A 19,345-nucleotide genomic window follows, 5' to 3' on the forward strand; every position below is an offset into this window, starting at 1 on the left:
GGTATATTTGTAATGGTGCCATTTTGCATGTTTTTTGTGTTGATCGTTAAGCAGGAAAAGACTGTTCCTTCGATCTGAGGTTTTATGACTTTAAGTTTGAGGTTCTGTACCTCTGTTCTGTCCCAATATGGCCCATTTTCTAGCTTGGCGTGAGACATCATAACTGAGCTCCAACCCCAACACTGAGCAGCAGCCAAATATACACATGCAGAAATCAAGGCACTTTAGGTAATAGAAAAAGAAAATGCTGGAAAAGCTCAGCAGGTCTGGCAGCATCTGTGGAGAGAGAAACAGAGTTAACGTTTCGAGTCCGTATGACTCTTCTTCAAAGCTGAAGAAGAGTCATACGGACTCGAAACGTTAACTCTGTTTCTCTGTCCACAGATGCTGCCAGACCTGTTGAGATTTTCTAGCATTTTCTGTTTTTATTTCAGATTTCCAGCATCTGCAGTATTTTGCTTTCAGCACTTTAGGTATAACAAGGTAAGAAGGTGGGAAGATAATTGAACCACAGCAGCCAGGCAGGGGAGGAGAGATGAGGCAGATGGAAGGTGGAGAAGGCAAAGAGGAAAGGCTGAGGAGGGGGGTAAGGGCACTGGAGTTGCAGTGAAGGGGAGAGAAGGGGGGAAGGAGGGGGAGTGAGGAGAGGAGAGGAAATGGCAATTTGTGAGTCAATAGTGAAGGGGGAGGGGGGTTGTAGTGCCAGTGTTGCTTGTAGGACTAATATGACTGCCACCTCGGTGGATGGGGAGGTGAGGAATGGGGTTTTGTGAATCATTGGTGAGATACAGGGAATTTGTCAGTGAGCACAGGGGACCCATTCAGCACAGGGGAGTAGAGTTATCCAGAATGGGTGTGCTGTGGCATTGCTTCATTTGCTGGTGGGGAGGGTGTGGTGTATAGGTGATGCAAGAAGGAATGGAGGCTGCTGGTTGCAATATTCATGTATAGGTTGTCGATATGACGTCTCTTTTCAGCAAACTCTTACGTTTCAGCTTCTCTGCATGAGAGTGGGTCCTGCCTGTCGGTCAGGTGGTTCTCAGCTCATTGCAATTTCTATTCCTGCATGGGGTTTGCGATGGAAATTCTGCTTCCTAATTAATAGTTACAACTAGTTCAAGCCAAGGTCCTCTGTGGTGAGAATTCACTGCACCATCTTTTTCCAGATGTGTTAGGTTGTAGCATATCTCAACAGCCACTTCAACTAACCATTTCACTGAGTTTGTGGGTCAGACATCCTTACTTTGTTTTAGCTTTTCCTTATATGAGAATCTGTTCTTCCTAAACTTCCTTTTTTCAGAGCTTTCCAAAGACGATATATGTATTTTTGGTGAATATATCTCTTCCTGCCCTCACTCCTGAGAGGCGATTCATGCTTGGGCACAAGTCGATGGGCATGAGGAGGCTGCTGGTATCTCACACAGATTGGCATTATCCTTAAGTGGGCTTGCACAAAGTTGGCGGAGTGTTTGATTGAGGGTTCAGTGCTGCAGCCAAGTCCATTGATGTTCCCCTCTAACACCCATTCACATGTCAGCTGTGGTTCAGTTGGTTCTGGGTTCAAGTCCCACTCTGTGGCTTGAACGCAAAAATTAAAGCTGATGTTGCAGTGCCGTACTGAAGGGGTGCTGTCGTTTGGATGAAGCATTAAATCAACGACCCATCTGACTGAATGGGTGGATGTAAAAGATCCCATGGCACTATTTCAAAGAAGAGCTGGAGAGTTCTCCCCAGTGCCCTGGCCAATATTTATCCCTAAAACAGCGTCACAAAAACAGATGATCAGGTTATTATCTCATTGCTATTTGTGGGAGCTTGCTGTGCGCAAATTGGTTACCATGGGTAGGATTTTTCACTCGGCATGTGGGCGTGCGCCCAACATGTTTGAGTGTGAAATAGCGCGCGGTGACATCGGGCAAGTGCCCTGATGTTATCGCGCACTCGCACGATATTCCGATTGGCAGGTGCACGCAAGAGTCAGCTGCGCGCCCGCCAACAATGAAGAGGTCTATTAAGGCCTTTAAAGTAGCAATTGACGGTGATTTTTCGCTGCCTGTCCGATGTTATGGTCGGCGGGCGGGCGAATCGGCCAGGCGGCCTTTGCCTTTTTGAGGAAACCTTATCCATGGGTGCGGTGAGGCTCCTGATATTAGCTTTTAAAAAGATTAAAATGTTTGGACAGAATTCTCAGCATCCATATGCTGAGGTGTCTCATTCTGATGCGTGGACATTTCTTCCGGATTTTAAATTGTGTTTTTATTGGTTTTAAATTTGTCAGCTCCCGAGGCAGCTCTCTGCGTGCTCCACCACACCCACGCACACCCTCCTCCGGGCCCCCACCCCGGCTGCGCTGAGCCTCTCAGCGCGCCCTTCATGTTGCTGGCTGTCAATTGGCCAGCCAGGGTAAAATCGCGGCCAGGGGTCCATGCCCCAGCCACTGCCCGCTCACCCGAAAATTCCACCCCATGTTTCTGACATTACAACAATGGCTACACTTCAAAAGTATTTCATTGGCTGTAAAGCACTTTGAGGCGTCCTGTGGCTGTGAAAGGCACTATATAAATGCAAGTCCTCCTTTAATTAGGGGTTACTAGATAGCTGCTGGAGCCCTTCCTTGCCTGGATGATTCAGTACAATGCCAAACTGTACATTCATCCGCGGAGGCATGAAGAGGGCTTTTGTTTCATTTTAATACCTCCAGGACAGTGCAGATGTATGTTTACATCTCTGCTGCATCATTAAAAATTGTAATTTGCATAGGGAAAAATGCAAGTAGAACAAAGCATTTACTGGAGTCCGGTGTTAAAAATAATGATTTCAAAGGGAGCTTCATCCTGGGCTAACAAGTCAGGATGCAATGCTGGTACCGAGAGCTTTTCAAAGAATACAACCAGACAGTGAAGGTCTGTTAGCATTAAAAACAGCTCCAGTCAGGCAGACCTACACACATTGGTAAGCCGGCAAGTATGTACGGTGATCATCACACACACAGAAGCTCTTTCATTTCAGAGGAATGTTATGATTCTTGGATGAGGGAAAATAAATTGACCAGCCCCCATCTTCCACCCTCCGCCCGGGCACCCTCTGCCCCTGGAGAGGGCACCGTCCGGGGCTGGGAAAGATGAATAACTCTCTTTAAGTTCTTGTGCTCCGAAGGTGCTGTCTTGCATGTTAATGTTAAAAGGCAGGAAAAGGAGAGGGATTCTTGGGAGGTGATCGATGCAGGTTGTGTCCCCAGGTTCTGGAGGCTTCTGTGCTTTGGCAGCTGAGGCTGAGCTGGAGCTGCCGAGGGGAGTCCGAGTGTGGGTCAGGCTGGGAGGGGAGATGTTTCAAATTCAGCCTCTCCTGTTCCCTCCCCTCTGATTGTCATGTTGATTTTGCTGTATTGTCTGCGGGACCTTTGCTGGGAAAGGCTGAGGCTGTTCATTCCCTGTGATTGGGTTAAACGAGACCAGTAGCTGCAGGAGGACATTCTGCCACCCTGGAGGCAAAAAACAAAAAGCGCTGGAGCGCTGAGTTTGAAGGTGTAACTGTAGCGTTTGGAATTAAGTTGGCCGGGAGAGAGGTATTCTTTCCAAGGAAGGAGGTCTTTGTTTTGGCTGATTTCCCAGCATTTGAAGGAACAGCAGGAATCCAACTACTTCAGCGGGTGAAAAAAATGCTGCTCGGTGAGTAAGAAAAGCAATGGGAACTTTAAGGCAGCGGGATAGTGGAATCTTTTTTGCTTCTTTCTTGCAAAGCAGGAGCGTTGCTCAGCTTGTGGTCAGAGGGACAGCGACACGACAGGAAAGTCTCGCAGCCTTTTCCAGCGCTGAGCTGGATTTAATCTCAGTTTACTCACCACGACAACGTTGGGACCATCATATCTTTTGAATGAATTTCCGCAGAGCTCATTATACTGCACTTGTTATCAAAAAAAAAATAAAATATTTGGTCGGAGCTGAAACAGGCAACCACTTGCTAGGAATCTAATCCACTGCAATACACCAGCAAACTGGCTGCTAGGATGGCTCCTTGTTGATCTGGTTAATAAGGCATAAAATGTTTGATAATCACTTAAAGCAGATATTCGCTTCCCTCCAAATGCTGCTGTTGGACACGTGAGTGGCTGAGGTTTTATTAATGTCTTTGTTCCCAGAGGAAAATATCTGATTTTAAAAAGTGGGTTGTTGTCTGGTGGCGGCGGTGAGAAATCTGTCAATGGACAATGTGACCTTATGTGTTGAAGTGTTGCTGGTGTTAAGGTGAGCAGGAGCCAGACAGCAGTCGTCATTATCTGTGCTACCATTCCAACCACATGTAATTAAAGGTGAACTTCACATATTTCTTTGACTCATGTTAAGTTGTTGACCATGTCGCCTTTCAGCCTTACAGAATGGAACACTGCAACATTCCATTAGTTATCACTAAACCACACGTTGCAGGAAAAATACTTTCCTTCAGGTATATAGAACAGAAGGAAAAATTGCTTGATATTTCTTTTTTTTAAACAAAAAGTATGAAATCTATCTGATGTTGAGTGCACAGGGCTCATTTTCACCATTAAACAGCCTTTGATTAACATCCAACCGTGATGCCAGGCATGAGATAATAATCTCCAGTCATGTAGCTGCAAGCCATATAATGCCTTTTATTCAATAAGGTAGAATTACCTGAGTGTGACTACATGCTTTTTAAAATGTAATCACAAGTGGCGACTGCTTGAAAGTATTGCATATGTCTTTCTCTTTCATGCCAGGAAGGCTGCCCAAGGTTGGCGGAAGGTGGAATTTGGATGGGGTGGGGGGCAGTGTGGGGAGTTTAGCCTCGAACCTGGAATGAGCCCCTGTTCCTGTTCCTGCTGTCACCGTCCTGGGTACAAAATTTACTTCAAGCAGGTGTGGGGCTGCAAAGCAGTCCTGCCTAGTTGCCAACTGTGATTGGACATATTCCTAGAGGTTTCATCACACATCTTCCAGGATCTTCCACCACCCCCTCCTCCTCACTCACGTCATTGGTCACTTGTCAAGTCCCTCCTCACAGTGGACCACCTTCCCATGCCAATTGTAAAGCGAACAGGCTTTTTTTACCCATGGCAAGGGGGCCCTCGCCAAGCAGGTAGCTCAGTAACTTTTACTGTGTGATCTGGTGTCAGGCAAGGGTAAGGGAGGAGGGGAGGGGTGGGAGGGGTGGTGGTTGGTAAGGGGAAGCTTTTGAGGTCCCTTGTGCCCATTGGAGGCACCCCGGCCCTTTAACCCTCCCCCCAGCCTCTCTCACCCGGCCCGATTTAATGCTTGATTGTCAGTCATGCAGCCTTTACCTCCAAGATTTTTATAACTGTAAATGACACTGGTTAAAGAAAATGAATACAATCACACACTTTCTTAATGTACCTGTGATCTATCCCTTGGCTTGGTCATAGCATTGTCCAGAGTTTAGAAGAATGAGAGGGGATCTCATTGCAATGCATAAAATTTTGATAGGGCTGGACAGACTGGACGCAGGGATGATGTTTCCTCTGTCTGGGGGCTCTTGAACAATGGGTCACAATCTCAGGATACAGGGTAGACCATTGAGATGAGGAGAAACTTCTTCACTCAGAGGGTGGTGAACCTGTGGAATTCTCTACCACAGAAGCTGTGGAGGCCAAGTCACTGAATATATTTAAGAAGCAAATAGATAGGTTAAAAGTATGACCTTGGGGATGGGGGGGGTTCTCCAATGGGCATAGGAGACCCCAAAAGAAGGTTCCCCTCCCTTGCCCAACACCTGCTCACCCAAAATATGTGCCGGGCTAATCGCTTGGCTCGGGCCTTCCCCTGCCATAGGTAAAATAGTGGCAGGTGTGAGGTGAGGCACTTAAGGAGCCATTAATTGGCCACTTAAGGACCACAATAGGTCGAAGGGCAGGAGGGCCACCCGACTTTTCCATGTTACCCGTAAAATGGGAGCCAGATCAGGGTGGGCTGAAAGATGGCAGGCAGGACATGCACTGCCTGGGAGCACCCCCACCTTCAAACATGCTGGCATTGATGAGTGGGGGTGGGGGCTTAGGAAACCAGCCCAATGTTTCAGAAAGATCACAGAGCTGAATCCCTTTTAGCATATGGCTGAAGGAATACTGATAGCGTAAATTATTAGTGCGTAATTGCCATGCATGGTCAAAGTATGCAAGGTAGTGTGAGGGGGAGTTCAGCACTAGCCTGTGTTGTCTTTTCGTGTGCACTCTGTGCTGCTGGTCTTTGTGGCTGCAGCCCTGGGGTGACAAAGATGCCACTGTTCACTGGTGAGCTTGCTCAGTCAGTGCTACTGCTGAAGCATTGGTAGTTCCAAAGGTTCTTGGTATTGTTTCTCTGGAAGTTGACATTTTGTTTGTCACTGCAAATCAAACAGTGAAGATTAATGTAGTTCAACCATCAAAAAAATAAGCTCCTCAAGGGCTTAAAAATCTAAAAGAACGATAGATTTTCCAAATCTTCCCCTGCTCCCTCACCACCACTGCCTCCCCCACCCTCTCAACACACCAGTCTCAACAAACAAACTCCTCATTGGAGGCACAGTGTTCTCAAATTATCACAATGAGATTGACCTCAGAAGTTCCACCCAAGTTCAAAATACCCAATCAGTTTGTGTGGCAATGGCTCTAAGCCCATCGCTTGTCAGAGCTACACATGGACTCACATGTCATCCCTGTTGTCTGAGTGGAATAGAAGCCCAGAGGAGAATATTGGAAATGTTAGTATGAATGAATGTACTGGTGTTTTCATGGCTAGCTTCAGGAGTTCAGCCAGTATTTATAGCATTTTTGTTCAGGGGATTAAATGGATAGAGCAGAATCCACAGTGAGGCCAATTGTAAATAGCCAAATAATGTGCTCCAGGAGAGAGTTTGGTGGGCCAAATAACGTTTTTTTTGTTCCATGTTCTTTTCCCTCCGTAGCTTGCTGCCAAATCTCGGCGAACAGAAAGTAAAGCTGTGGGAAAAATCTAAAAGAAGAGAATCAGTCTAGATGTTCATATTCAAATTTCCTCATTGCTGTATAAGACGGAGAGGAGCCTAACTAGAGATTGGAAAGATGGAAATCTTAGCCTTTCACACTAAAATTCCGCAAGCTTCATTTCAGGAAGGCATGTTAGGTCCTGTTGTTGGTAGGACAGGTCTGTTTGCCAAGTTCTCCTGGTTGTTCTTTAGAATCCCCACATCAAGGACAAACATAAGAAAGTGCAGCAGAATAAAGTGAACATGGAAAGTCGCCTGGCACTTAATGAATGTTTACCTTTCATTTGCATTTCTGTAATTAATTTAAATGTAGATCTTTTCTGGCAATTCAGGGGAGGGATAAATGGGAAGGAAGGAGCCCTTTTATGTATTTTATGATTGTGACAGAGATTTTTAAAAATTCACCACATGACAAGGATAAAACAGGAAGGCTGGAAAAACAGATTTAAACTCTTTTTTCTCAATTGATTCATGAAGATTAACTGTAAAATTGACTCTTCCTTTGAGGCAGTTCAAATATTTGAAATCTGCTGAGCAAGCAGATTATCCCAATAAGCATTCAGTATTGTTATGCTCTAAAATACAATTAATCTTGCACAATGTCAGTCTAGAAAAATTAGTAACCCATTAAATTCAGATTTTCAGCATTCATGGCTTTTCTTTTCATCCCCATTTATCATGGAGTCTAGTGCCGAATAAGGTTGAATTTCTCAGTTTTGGTTTCAGATCAAGAAGTCCAGAATATTTTTGAAGATAAAATATGTGTAATAGCTGTTCGAGGGAAATGGCTTCTTTCCTCCCTGATAAGATAATGTGCACGCTTCAGACTGTGCAAATAGGTGAGACCTTCTACATGCACTTGTTATGTTTAGTGTAAATGTGTGTCATTCTTCACAAGCCTGTGCGATGGTGTGATGCAATTTTACAGGAATGAACAGTGAAGTGGCACATGTTTGGTAGAAATCCATTACGGAAAGCACATAGTTTCCTTTCTTTGCGTATATATAAAAAAGATCCAAGATCAGATTTCTCCCCCTGGCTTGCGAGGGTTAATGCACAAAGTAATCTTTTGAGATTGCCCATGCCTGCCGAGTCACTAATGTATCCTTTGTGCAATATATCAGCAGTGTCAGGTGTTTACAGCCGAGATTCTGTGATATTACGTGACACAGAGACATAAAATAAAGACAGCAGCAGGTACTGGAAAGAAGTTGTGTTCTTGTGGTATCTACGGCATAGTGTTCTCTCAATCTCCAGCAACCCAGCGATTAACTGTTACGGACGCATTTATTATACAGTTCATACTGGCCTGGTTGTGCTAAGCTAGGCTAGCGACACATGCTTATTGTCTAGTGGTGTTTTTTTTCTGCAGGGGGTTGTGTTAGGACTGGAAGTGGTATTATCATTATACTCACATCACTAGCATAACTCCACAGCAGTGACAGTATTGGACGTCTCAAAGCAAATGCATCCCCCTAACCTAGTCGATGCTATAAAAAGTTCAAAACATACCAGGATCATAGCAGAAACCATTGCATCTACGGTTTTACTCTTCTGGATAAAGCTTTATGAAAGCAGAGGTGAGAGATGAATAAAAGAGGCTAAAATACACAGGCAAACAAAAAAATCAAACAAAAGAACAGTGTGATTAAAAACAAAACTATATCAAAATTTCAATAAATTTACCTTTTATTGACTATTTGTCACAGCTGATTGCTAAATTTTATGTCTGTTGTTTCTCTACTTTGAACTGAGTTCATTAAGCACTGAATCAATCCAAATTCACTCAATGTTAATAGGACTATAGAGTGAAGTAAGATATAGAGAGTGTGATTAGAATAATGTATTCTGGTGTCAGTTCGATAAAGTGAGTGTTGTTGCATTCAACTTTGGCAGCTGCTTGGCTGAAGCACAAATTTTCTCTAGGACAGATGGATTTTACTGAGAAATTAAAATTGATTTGAAATGTTCATTTATTTCCCCCTGTGCATAACCTTCGGTTCCATGGCATCATAGGAAAGAGTAACTCTTAAATATAATGGCTATATGTGATAACGGGCAGAATATTTTATCCTTTGGGGGCGGGAAAGAAGAGTTGGGACTGTTTCCAGGTGCCGAACCTGCCCGCGGAGAGGGGGATGGGGGGGGGGTGGTAACAGTCACGCATTGTGATTGGCACCCCTTTGATTGGCCTGGAGACAAGCTCACTGTCGGTGATGGGCTCTTGAAGCTGGAGGTATACGAACGTATGAATTAGGAGCAGGAATAGGCCATTTGGCCCCTCGAGCCTGCTTCATCATTCAATAAAATCATGGCTGATTTGATTGTGGCCTCAACTCCACATTCCCGTCTACCCCAGATATCCTTTGACTCCCTTGTTAGTCAAGAATGTACCTACCTTTGTTTTAAAAATATTCAATGTCCCTGCCTCCACTGCTCTCCAGGGAAGAAAGTTCCAAAGACTCATGAGCCCCTGAGAGAGAATATTCCTCCTCACCTCTGTCTAAAATTTTTCTGAACACCAGAAAACACCTGATACAGGCCCAGCCTGTCCAACTTTTCCTCAAAAGATAACCCCCACCCTATCCCACATTATCAATCGAGTGAACTTTCTCTGAACTGCTTCTAATGCATTTATATCCTTTCTTAATTGAGACCAAAACTGTACACAGTACTCCAGATGTAGTCTCATTAACACCCTGTACAACTGCAGCTAAATTCCTATTTTTATATTCCAGTCCTCTTGCAATAAACAACAACATTTCATTTGCCTTCCTAATCACTTGCTGTACCTGCATACTAACATTTTATGATAAAGAACCAGGAACACCCAGATCCCTCTGTACCTCAGATTTCTGCAATCTTTCTCTGCTTAAATAATATGCTACTTTTCTATTTTTTCCTGCCAAAGTGGACAAGTTCACATTTTCCCAGATTATACTCCATCTGCCAATTTTTTGCCCACTCACTTATATACCCCTTTGCAGACTCCTTTTTCTCCCAGAGGTCTCCCACTTTGAAAGGAATGACAGATTACAGTTGAGGTTAAGCGAAGGGTGTTTCAAAATGGAGGTGCCCCCTCTCCAACTTTTTTAAATACATTTAAAAAAGGATCTTGCAGAAGGCCACCACAAGCTCTGCAAGGCGGCTTGTAGTTGCTATAATAAAATAAAAGCAAAATACTGTGGATGCTGGAAATCTGAAATAAAAACAGAAAATGCTGGAAAAACTCAGCAGGTCCGGCAGCCTCTGTGGAGAGAGAAACAAAGTTAACGTTTCGAGTCCGTATGACTCTTCTTCAGAGCTTGTGGCTGCTCCTGTGTCCAAGCCAACAGGCAGGGCCTCTAGGCCTACATGGAGTACACCCCCTTCCCCCCCCCCCCCCCCCCCGCCACTCCCCTCCACCAATCCCAGGCCTGCTGCTGGGAGGCTGACTCTAAGCACGTAAACAAGCTCCTCCACCTCTGGGGACCTGGAGGCTAACTGGAAAATCCCAGTTGGCCTCCTTTAACTGGTGTCAATAGGCTCTTATCTGTGCCCCATCCCAACTCCACAAATATGGTTTGGAGGCAGTGTGGAGTCACGAAACCAGCATGTCAGTTGGCAGGGTCATTTTTAGCACCTGCCCGCCTCCAATCCCAGCTATGGCACAGATTGAAAATCCAACCCAACCTGTTATTACTATTGTCTTGTTTTTATGATAAATATGAATTTAACAAACAGAAGGTGCACTTTGGTCATCAAAAGGGAGAAGGTGTTCAAATTGGACCCTGTTGCACCCATTTTCTGGGCCCAAAATGGGGGTTAAAATGACCGATTTTACAGGGCTATGCCAGGGGCTATCCCACAAGGGTGCCTGAAATACATCCGATGCAATATTGGCCTCATTCCTTTTAGGCATCCTGGGAAGTTGCCTTAAATAGGTCCAAAATTAAATTACTGCAGATGCTGTAAGTCTGAAATAAAAACAGATTTTTTTTTCTATACTTTAAATAAGTGGCATTTTCGAGCGTGGGCTTTCATTGTCTGTTGAAGGGTTCCTCAACAAAATTCATCAGTGCTGAGCAAAGAGATTCGCTGTGATAGACTGAAAGCCTGTCATAGAACATAATCTGATTAGGAATTCCATGTTAGTACGCATCAGCTCTGTGTAAGAGTATTCTGGGGAAAATTAGGAAAACGTAATGCAGTTTACAATTGGATCCAGCTTGCTAACCACTTCTCTTAAGCTACTTTACTGACAAACAAGGTCATTTTTATTGACCAACCTTTTCTGAACCAACATCAAATAAACAGTGCAACAATTACATTATAAAATGCTCTTTTAAATTAAATATACCAATTTATTATTATTTTTTGCAACAGTGTAACCAAAATTCATGGCTGTGTATGTTTTCATCTTGTTTTCTGAAATGTCAAAAATAATGGGACAGATATTAATTCGGAGTGTCAGTAATTTTACCACCAACAATGTGTTTGTCATATTCTGATATATATTTAATGCAACAGGATAATTACAACTTTCAAATTTAAAAATACCAACTAATCCAATTATTTGAGGGCACATTTATTATCTTAAATGCAGTAGCGATATTTCAAGCTGATGAAATATCATAAATGATACCACCGGCATATTTAGAATAATGTCACTGATAAACAAAACACTGTCCAATCACAGCGGCCATTGTGCTGTCTATGAAGGAACAGGAAATGCAAGCAGAGGACACCTAAGAGATGACTGTACCCTCAATGAATGAACCGCCAGACCTTACGAGCAAAACATTGTATTTAGAAGAATGTGATTGCTAGGGAGGTAATTAATAAACCAACTGAAAGTTGATTGGGTTGGAAATGCTCGCCAGTGACACGAGCTACCTGGCCTATGGCTGTTAGTCACAGCAGTCATCATTTTTTTGATTGCAAAGTATTTTTGGGCATCGGGAGGACACCACAATGGGATTAGCCAAAGTATCGTGTACAGGTGAATTGCCGCAGGAACTGGGGGACTATGATGGAAGTTCAACATTTCATTTGTCTCTCCAAGTGCAGAAAAGCAGTTGGACACATAACTAAAAATGGGTTTTCAAGAGTCCTGAATGTGACAAATTGGCCATCTAGGTATCATTGGTCAATTAAATGGTATCTAAGGGTTTCCACTCTTTTAGTAAGCAATTGGTTCCCAGCAAATAATTCTCCTCATGACTGTCAAATTCTTGAGGTAAAAACATAAGTAATTCACTCTTAGCCTGTTTTATTTGTGTGTGATGACCAATTTCACACTGGCCGCATCTCCTCACCATGCTACACTACGCCAAGCAGGACTAGTTAGGTTGGTGGACTGATGTAGTTTGGTAAATATTAAACATTTCATTGCTAAAGCAGTGATCTCCGTGTTTTGATATCTCTAGAGTTGTTTTGGCAGCATGAGCCATCCAAAATGGATAAACCTTGTATTGACCCACATACTGCATAAACTTGCCATTCAGCTGGGCTCTATTATTGATATTAGCAAGAACTAGACCTGTAATAAAGGAGGTGGAGCTGTATCAGTCTCCAACAAGGATGAAGCCAAGGAACAAGTAAAATATTGCAGATGCTAGAAATCTGAAATAAAAACAGAAAATGCAGGAAATACTCAGCAGGTGAGGCAGCATCTGTGAAGAGAGAAACAGAGTTAACGTTTCAGAGTTGACTATGATGACAAAGAAGTTTCTTACAACTTCATTACATGAGACTTCAGTTAAGGCAATTTCTCATGCCAATGTGACCTTCAACAATATTGTCAAATTTCATATGGTCCTTTTTCCATTCAGCTATTATACTCTAGGGTACCTAATGACTGCAAACCAATGCACTCTCACCTCTTTCTATCACATATATATGCACTGAGCTGTCATCCCATGTAAGCAATACCAGTGAATAAAACTAAACACATAGGATTAAATGCAAAATTACCATTGAAATCGAAACAGTGTTCCTGTGCATTCATATGTTTTATCTCATGAGATTCCAGTACTTCTGTTCACGAAACATCTGTGTGCCTAACTGGAACTCTTATGATCAGTGCTGTTCTAGAAGTCTTTAGAAACTTTGGGAATGTGAGAGCCATGAATTTCCCTCGCAAAGACCATTTGCACTTAGAGCCCAAACTATGGCCAAAATCTTCAGGTTTTATTTATGTTTTGATTGTGTTTTTGCATTCGATTATTATTTCTTACATGATCTGCTTAATTGTATGATACCAGGATCATTAATTATTACATAAATAAACAGGTTAAGTGAATGTGACTTAAAATTAATTGTCTCTTTATCTGAAATCATCACACGTGTTTGTTATGACCATCAACAATGTTTTCTAAGAGATATCAGAAACTAATTAATTAAACATGCGTGTTTAGTTTTAAATAAGGAGCAAATTGCAGTTCATGTAACTAATTGCATCCAATTTAGTAGGTTGCATTCATAATGGGAATGAAAGCAATACTTCTGTCCCATTTACACTGCTTCAGGTGCAAGCGTATTGGGAACTATTCCAGATCCAATTGAAACTGTAGCCTGCTAACCACTGCAAGTCAAGACAATCTACTCCACAACATGGGTCTTCATCTCTATGTAGGTACATGTGATCCAGAGTGGATTGGGAATTGGAACCTCCTGAGCTTACAAATGGAAATACAGTTAGGGAAGTCGAGGCTCAAGCAATGAAGCATTGTGCAATTAAGTGAAAGATACTGTATATTCCATAAACATATCAATGTTTTCAGGTGCAACAGTGTCCATTTTAATTCATTTACAAATGCAATGTTGCACCATGCAACAAGTTACAGGTTAGTTTACATTAGCTACTGCTATAAATTGATTAATTTTACTTAATTATGTTACTTACATACACGTCTCATTTATACGCCGTCATATTGTCTTACTGTAATATGAGCTTGCATGCTGCAGTAATATTATCTGTTGCCGTATCCCTCATAATTGTGTTGTTTATGCAGATAGTTCATGTCAGGTCAGTGTATTTATTTACTTCATCCTGTTATCTGTAAAATTTAACACCTATCCACCTGTTGTGTGTGCTTCACCCTGAAAGGCTTTATATTCATTGAATTTGTGTAATTCTCTGAAAATTATTCAATTGGCCAATATTTTCTGCTTTGCTTGAATTTTGTCACTTCATTTTTGAATCTGAGCATTAAGAACGAGTACGTCCCTTGAGTCAAATAATCTGACTCTGTGCTCCCAGCAAGAAGTGTGAAATGGAAACTCAGGTGATTTTCCGCCCATAGGGTTGTACAGAGCACACATGTCTGAATTCCCAGTAGGCACTCCTCATAGGTGAGGCTCCCTATTAAGTGTGAAATTGCAAAATCATTCCTTTGACTTCCTTATCATCCTTTCCTCACCTTGTTAAAGACAAGTTAGTTTGGTCACCCATAGTAAATGCACAGAGGTACAATTCACTGGGAGTTAAGGTGAAAGATAAGTAATCTTCTTGGACTGTTTTGTCCAGTGGTGCAAATGGCGACTTCAAATTGACTTAATTAAGTGGCTTTTTCTTTTGAAACTAAAAGTTTTTAGAGACGAGGGTGGATTTTAGGTAGAAAATGGGATGTTGTTAATGCTCTTGCCCTGCATTGATGGAGGCTGCTTCAGCTCAGCCATAAGTAGAATAGAGCGCAGTTACCAAGCTTCCCCCTGTCCCTTGTGAAGATCTGCATGCAGGCTGACCTTTTTCAAATCTTCCGTTTCTTCTGATCAGTTTTTCTGCAGTCCAGCCTGCCCAGAATTCACAGAACTACATTTTGGCGTGTATGTTATCCATACCCCCTGACAATGATGAGACTGCTTTTAGCAGTAATTCGGACATGTTGCCCACAGAGATATATGTCAGAAATCCAGATATGTGTTACGTGTACTTTTTTGATTCTTAAAATTGCACCCAGATTTTCAGTATGTGTTCCTAATGGGGAGAACAAAGTCAGAAAGTTATGCTTTATACACCCTTAATTGAAATTTAAAAATTAGATACTGCAGCATTATGGCTATTTGATGGATCTGACTTAGCTTGTCCCACAGCATGTGAGAAATGAGATGTGAAAATCCTTGGCATGGTGCATTCCTCAGCAAAAGCCAGGTTGTGCCCACACACCTGCTGCTGATCATCACACTGCCACTGCTGCAAGGCCTGGATCTCATGCAGCTTTGTTCTCATCCATATCAAAGGGCATCTTGCTAAAGGAGCTCCTCAGCTCTGCAAAAGTCTACAAAAGTCACCCTGATGTGGAAGCTGGAGATGATGTTTGGGTGGAAGTTCAGGAGAAATGCTGAAACAGACTAATAAACAAAGAAAGTGACAGATTTTGCGAGATCAAGTGCAAATTAAAATTTGGCTTTCAACATTTAATATAATGTCTCTATCATACACTAATCCAGAATGTGTTCCAGAACTAGCTGCACCCCTAGCCTAGCTGTCCCAATACAGCTACAAAACTGGCACCATCCGGCTATATGTTAAATTGCCCAGGTATGTCCTGTCCACATAAAGCAGGACAATTCCAACCCGGCCAATTACCGCCCCATCAGTCTACTCTCGATCGTCAACAAAGTGATGGAAGATGTTGTCGTCAGTGCTATCAAGCGACACTTACTCAGCAATAATTTGCTCACTGATGCTTAGTTTGGATTCAGCTAGGGCCACTCAGCTCCTGACCTCATTACAGCCTTGGTCCAAACATGGACAAAAGAGCTAAACTCAAGAGGCAAGGAGAAAGTGCCCTTGACAGCAAGGCAGCCTTTGACCGAGTGTGGCATCAAGCAGCCCTAGCAAAACTGGAGTCAATGGGAATCAGGGGGGAAACTTTCCACTGGTTGGAGTCATACCTAGCACAAAGGAAGATGGTTGTAGTTGTTGGATATCAATCACCTCAGTCCGGGACATCGCAGCAGGAGTTCCTCAGGGTAGTGTCCTAGGCCCAACCATCTTCAGCTGTTTCAGCAATGACCTTCCCTCCATCATAAGGTCAGAAGTGGGGATGTTCACAGATGATTGCACAATGTTCAGCACCATTCGCGATTCCTCAGATACTGAAGCAGCCCATGTCCAAATGCAGCAAGACCTGGACAATATCCAGGCTTGGGTTGCTAAGTGGCAAGTAACATTCGCGCTACACAAGTATCAGGCAATGACCATCTTCAACAAGGGAGAATCTAACCATCTCCCGTTGACATTCAGTGGCATTAGCATTGCTGAATCCCCACTGTCAACATCCTGGGAGCTACCATTGACCAGAAACTGAACTGGACCAGCCATATAAATACTGTGGCCACAAGAGCAGGTCAGAGGTTGGAAATTTTGTGGACAGCAGCTCACCTCCTGACTCCCAAAGCCTGCCCACCACCTACAAGGCACAAATCAGGAGTGATATGGAATATTCCCCACTTGCCTAGATGAGTGCAACTGCTACAACTGTCAAGAAGCTCAACATCATTCAGGACAAAGCAGCCCTCTTGATTGGCACCCCATCCACCACTTTCAACATTCAGTCCTTCCACCACTGACACACAGTGGCAGCAGTGTGTACCATCTGCAAGATGCACGGCAGGAACTAACACAAGGGTCCTTTGACAGCACCTTCCAAAACCGCGACCTCTACCATCTAGATGGACAAGGGCAGCAGACAGATGGGAACACCACCATCTGGAAGTTTCCATCCAAGCCACACACCATCCTGACTTGGAAATATATCGCCGTACCTTCACTGTCTCTGAGTCAAAATCCTGGAACTTCCTAACATCACCATGCGTGTCCCTACAACAGATGGACTGCAGCGGTTCAAGAAGACATCTCATCACCATCTTCTCAAGGGCAATTAGGGATGGGCAACAAATGCTGGCCTAGCCAGTGATAGCCACATCCCCTGAACAAATAAATTTTAAAAAGGCAGAGCTGCAAAAACTTGACATTACTGATAAATCCAGTGTAGAATCTGGGAATATAACGAAGAATAATACTTGGGTATTTCCTAATATCTTCATGTTAGTTGGAAGCATATGCAGTAGTCCCAATTTTGTTAAGATACATGGCCAAGGTATTATTTCTACCAGATATGAGATGTGAGAGCAGTGGATAAATCAATCAACCAGTCCCAAAGCAGTATGATTAAATTTACCAAAGTCCAGTACAAGCTATCAAGAATTCTGTGCTTCAAATGTGTACCAAGTAAAATGAAGAAAAATCTCACTGAGATGAGAAAGTAAAGAAATGCCAAACTGATGAATGACGAGCTACCTGCAGAGCTTTGGCTGTTGAACATTCCCCTATCTCCACCCAGCTAGATACAATTCTTTTGTCGGGGAAAGGAAACAAAAGCTACCTGTACTACTCCGCTGAGTAGGCAATGATGTCCTGAACTGCACACAGGAGCCAAGGGCAAATGATAATCTGTCATATTTTGGAGCCATTTTGCATGCTAATGAACATTTTGACATTATCGACCCAAACATCTACGTGAGCATTGACATTTTTTATAGTCTACTTGGCCAGGTGATATTTGCCTGTGCATATTGGGCAATTTTGTCACATTATTACAAAATAGCTCACTTTGTACAAGCATATAGAGGTAAATAAATGCTTATATAAACAGGAAAGTCTGTTAAAAAATGCATTACTGTAGATAGACTGCAAGTATCTCTGTACTAGTCTTGATTTCAGTGAAATGAATCCAAATCTACTAAAAGCCGACAGAAGCTATCCAGTTGATGTGACACTAATGGCTGCTGTATTTCTTTGCTAAGTGATAGTTTATTTTTTGATTAAACAATAGCTTTGTTAAAGCTTAGAAACTATTTTGAGAGTATTTTCATTTACTATCCATCACTGTGGTAGTCTACATTTTCCTATATCAGAGAGCATTATTTGACTCTTCGTTGGCCCAGATATGTGAAGGGTGCAATGTGCCATGCAGCAGATCAATTGGCATTGTCAAGCAAGTAATTGAAAAGTAGGCCAAGCACTATAGCGTGGGACATAGTCGTCTGGATTCATCCTTCATTGACTTTCACCCAAATGAAAGACTCTCTTTCAGTTCTAAAGATGGTGAATCATAAAACTTTCTGTGAGAAAAATTGGATTCTAGCCAGTAATCAGGTACAGGAATTGTGATACGGACTTAACCCGTGCAGGCAACACGCAAACGTCATACTAATTCAAGTGATCGTCATGTGCAGCTAATTGTGTGGTTGAGTAGGTGCATACCTCATCGGGGGGCCCAAGTTCATCAAGCTCGGTGAATGCATCTTCACATGCCATATCTTTAGAAATATGCCACTAGCCTCACACGCAACTCCATTCACCACACTGCACCCCACGCCCACTTCCATCACTCACCTACCAATAGACTCAGTCAAGTACGACCCATATCCAACATTTGTTGCATCACCTTGCCCTCACACATTTAACATTGCTGCAAGCCTCATACTCATCTCACTACTTGCACACACTGGGTGGAATTTAATGAGGGCAATGCCAATCACCAATGAAACTGGCAGCACCCCTGTCAACTCAATCTCCAGGAGCTCTGGAGGAATTAAGTCCTAATTGGCAGATGGCACTCGGGGAACATTTAATTGTAGGACTTCCCCCAGTAGGGAGGGGGTGGTGAGAATCCCACTCCCGACAGACTTCATAACCTGCCTACTCTCTAGGAGCACATTCCTAATGCTCATGCTAACATACTCGCAAAAATGGTGTTCATCATAGTCCACACCACAAGTGCACACATGGGCCAATTAAAAATTCATAAATGGGAAACCCCACACATCACTGATCTCTCCTCTGGCCCCTCTGATTTCTCCAGCCACTGTCTGATCTCTCCTGTCCTTAACCCTTTATCCCCCCCTTTAATTTCTCCAGTCCGGCCCCTGAACAGTCCCTCCATGGTCTCCTTCCTGATTTATCTGGCCCGTGATCTATCCACAGTCAACCCCAGAGTCTCCGCTGTCCATTCCCCAGTGGTGTCCAGCGCCACAGACCTGCCTGTCTGACAGCCAAGTGTCTCATTGTGGAGGGAGTTAAAAATTTAACATAACATAAGAAATAGGAGCAGCAGTAGGCCATACAGCCCCTCAAGCCTGCTCCATGATTCAATAAATTCATGGTTGATTTGACTTTGGCCTCAATTCCACGTTCTTGCCTTTTCCCCATAACTCTTCACTCCCCTATATTTCAAGAATCTGTTGATCTCAGCCATGAATATATTCAGCCTCCTCAGCTCTTGGGGGTAGAGAATTACAAAGATTAACAGCCCTCTGAGAGAAACAATTTCCTCCTCATCTCTGTCTTAAATGGACTACCCCTTATTCTGAAACT

At 43.1% G+C, this 19,345-nt stretch overlaps 1 protein-coding gene across 1 annotated transcript in view; it reads left to right on the top strand.

Moving 5' to 3' along the window:
* The first annotated feature begins 3,530 nt into the window (after positions 1–3,530).
* Positions 3,531–19,345, top strand: part of znf385c (zinc finger protein 385C) — a 212,168-nt gene continuing 196,353 nt past the window's right edge. Inside the window, exon 1 of the mRNA XM_078529267.1 lies at positions 3,531–3,668. Coding sequence (XP_078385393.1) covers positions 3,659–3,668 — 10 coding nt within the window. The 5' untranslated portion in view covers positions 3,531–3,658. The remainder of the gene's footprint in view (positions 3,669–19,345) is intronic.

Source organism: Cetorhinus maximus, chromosome 25 (genome assembly GCF_964194155.1).
Source record: "Cetorhinus maximus chromosome 25, sCetMax3.hap1.1, whole genome shotgun sequence".
Lineage (NCBI taxonomy): Eukaryota > Metazoa > Chordata > Chondrichthyes > Lamniformes > Cetorhinidae > Cetorhinus > Cetorhinus maximus.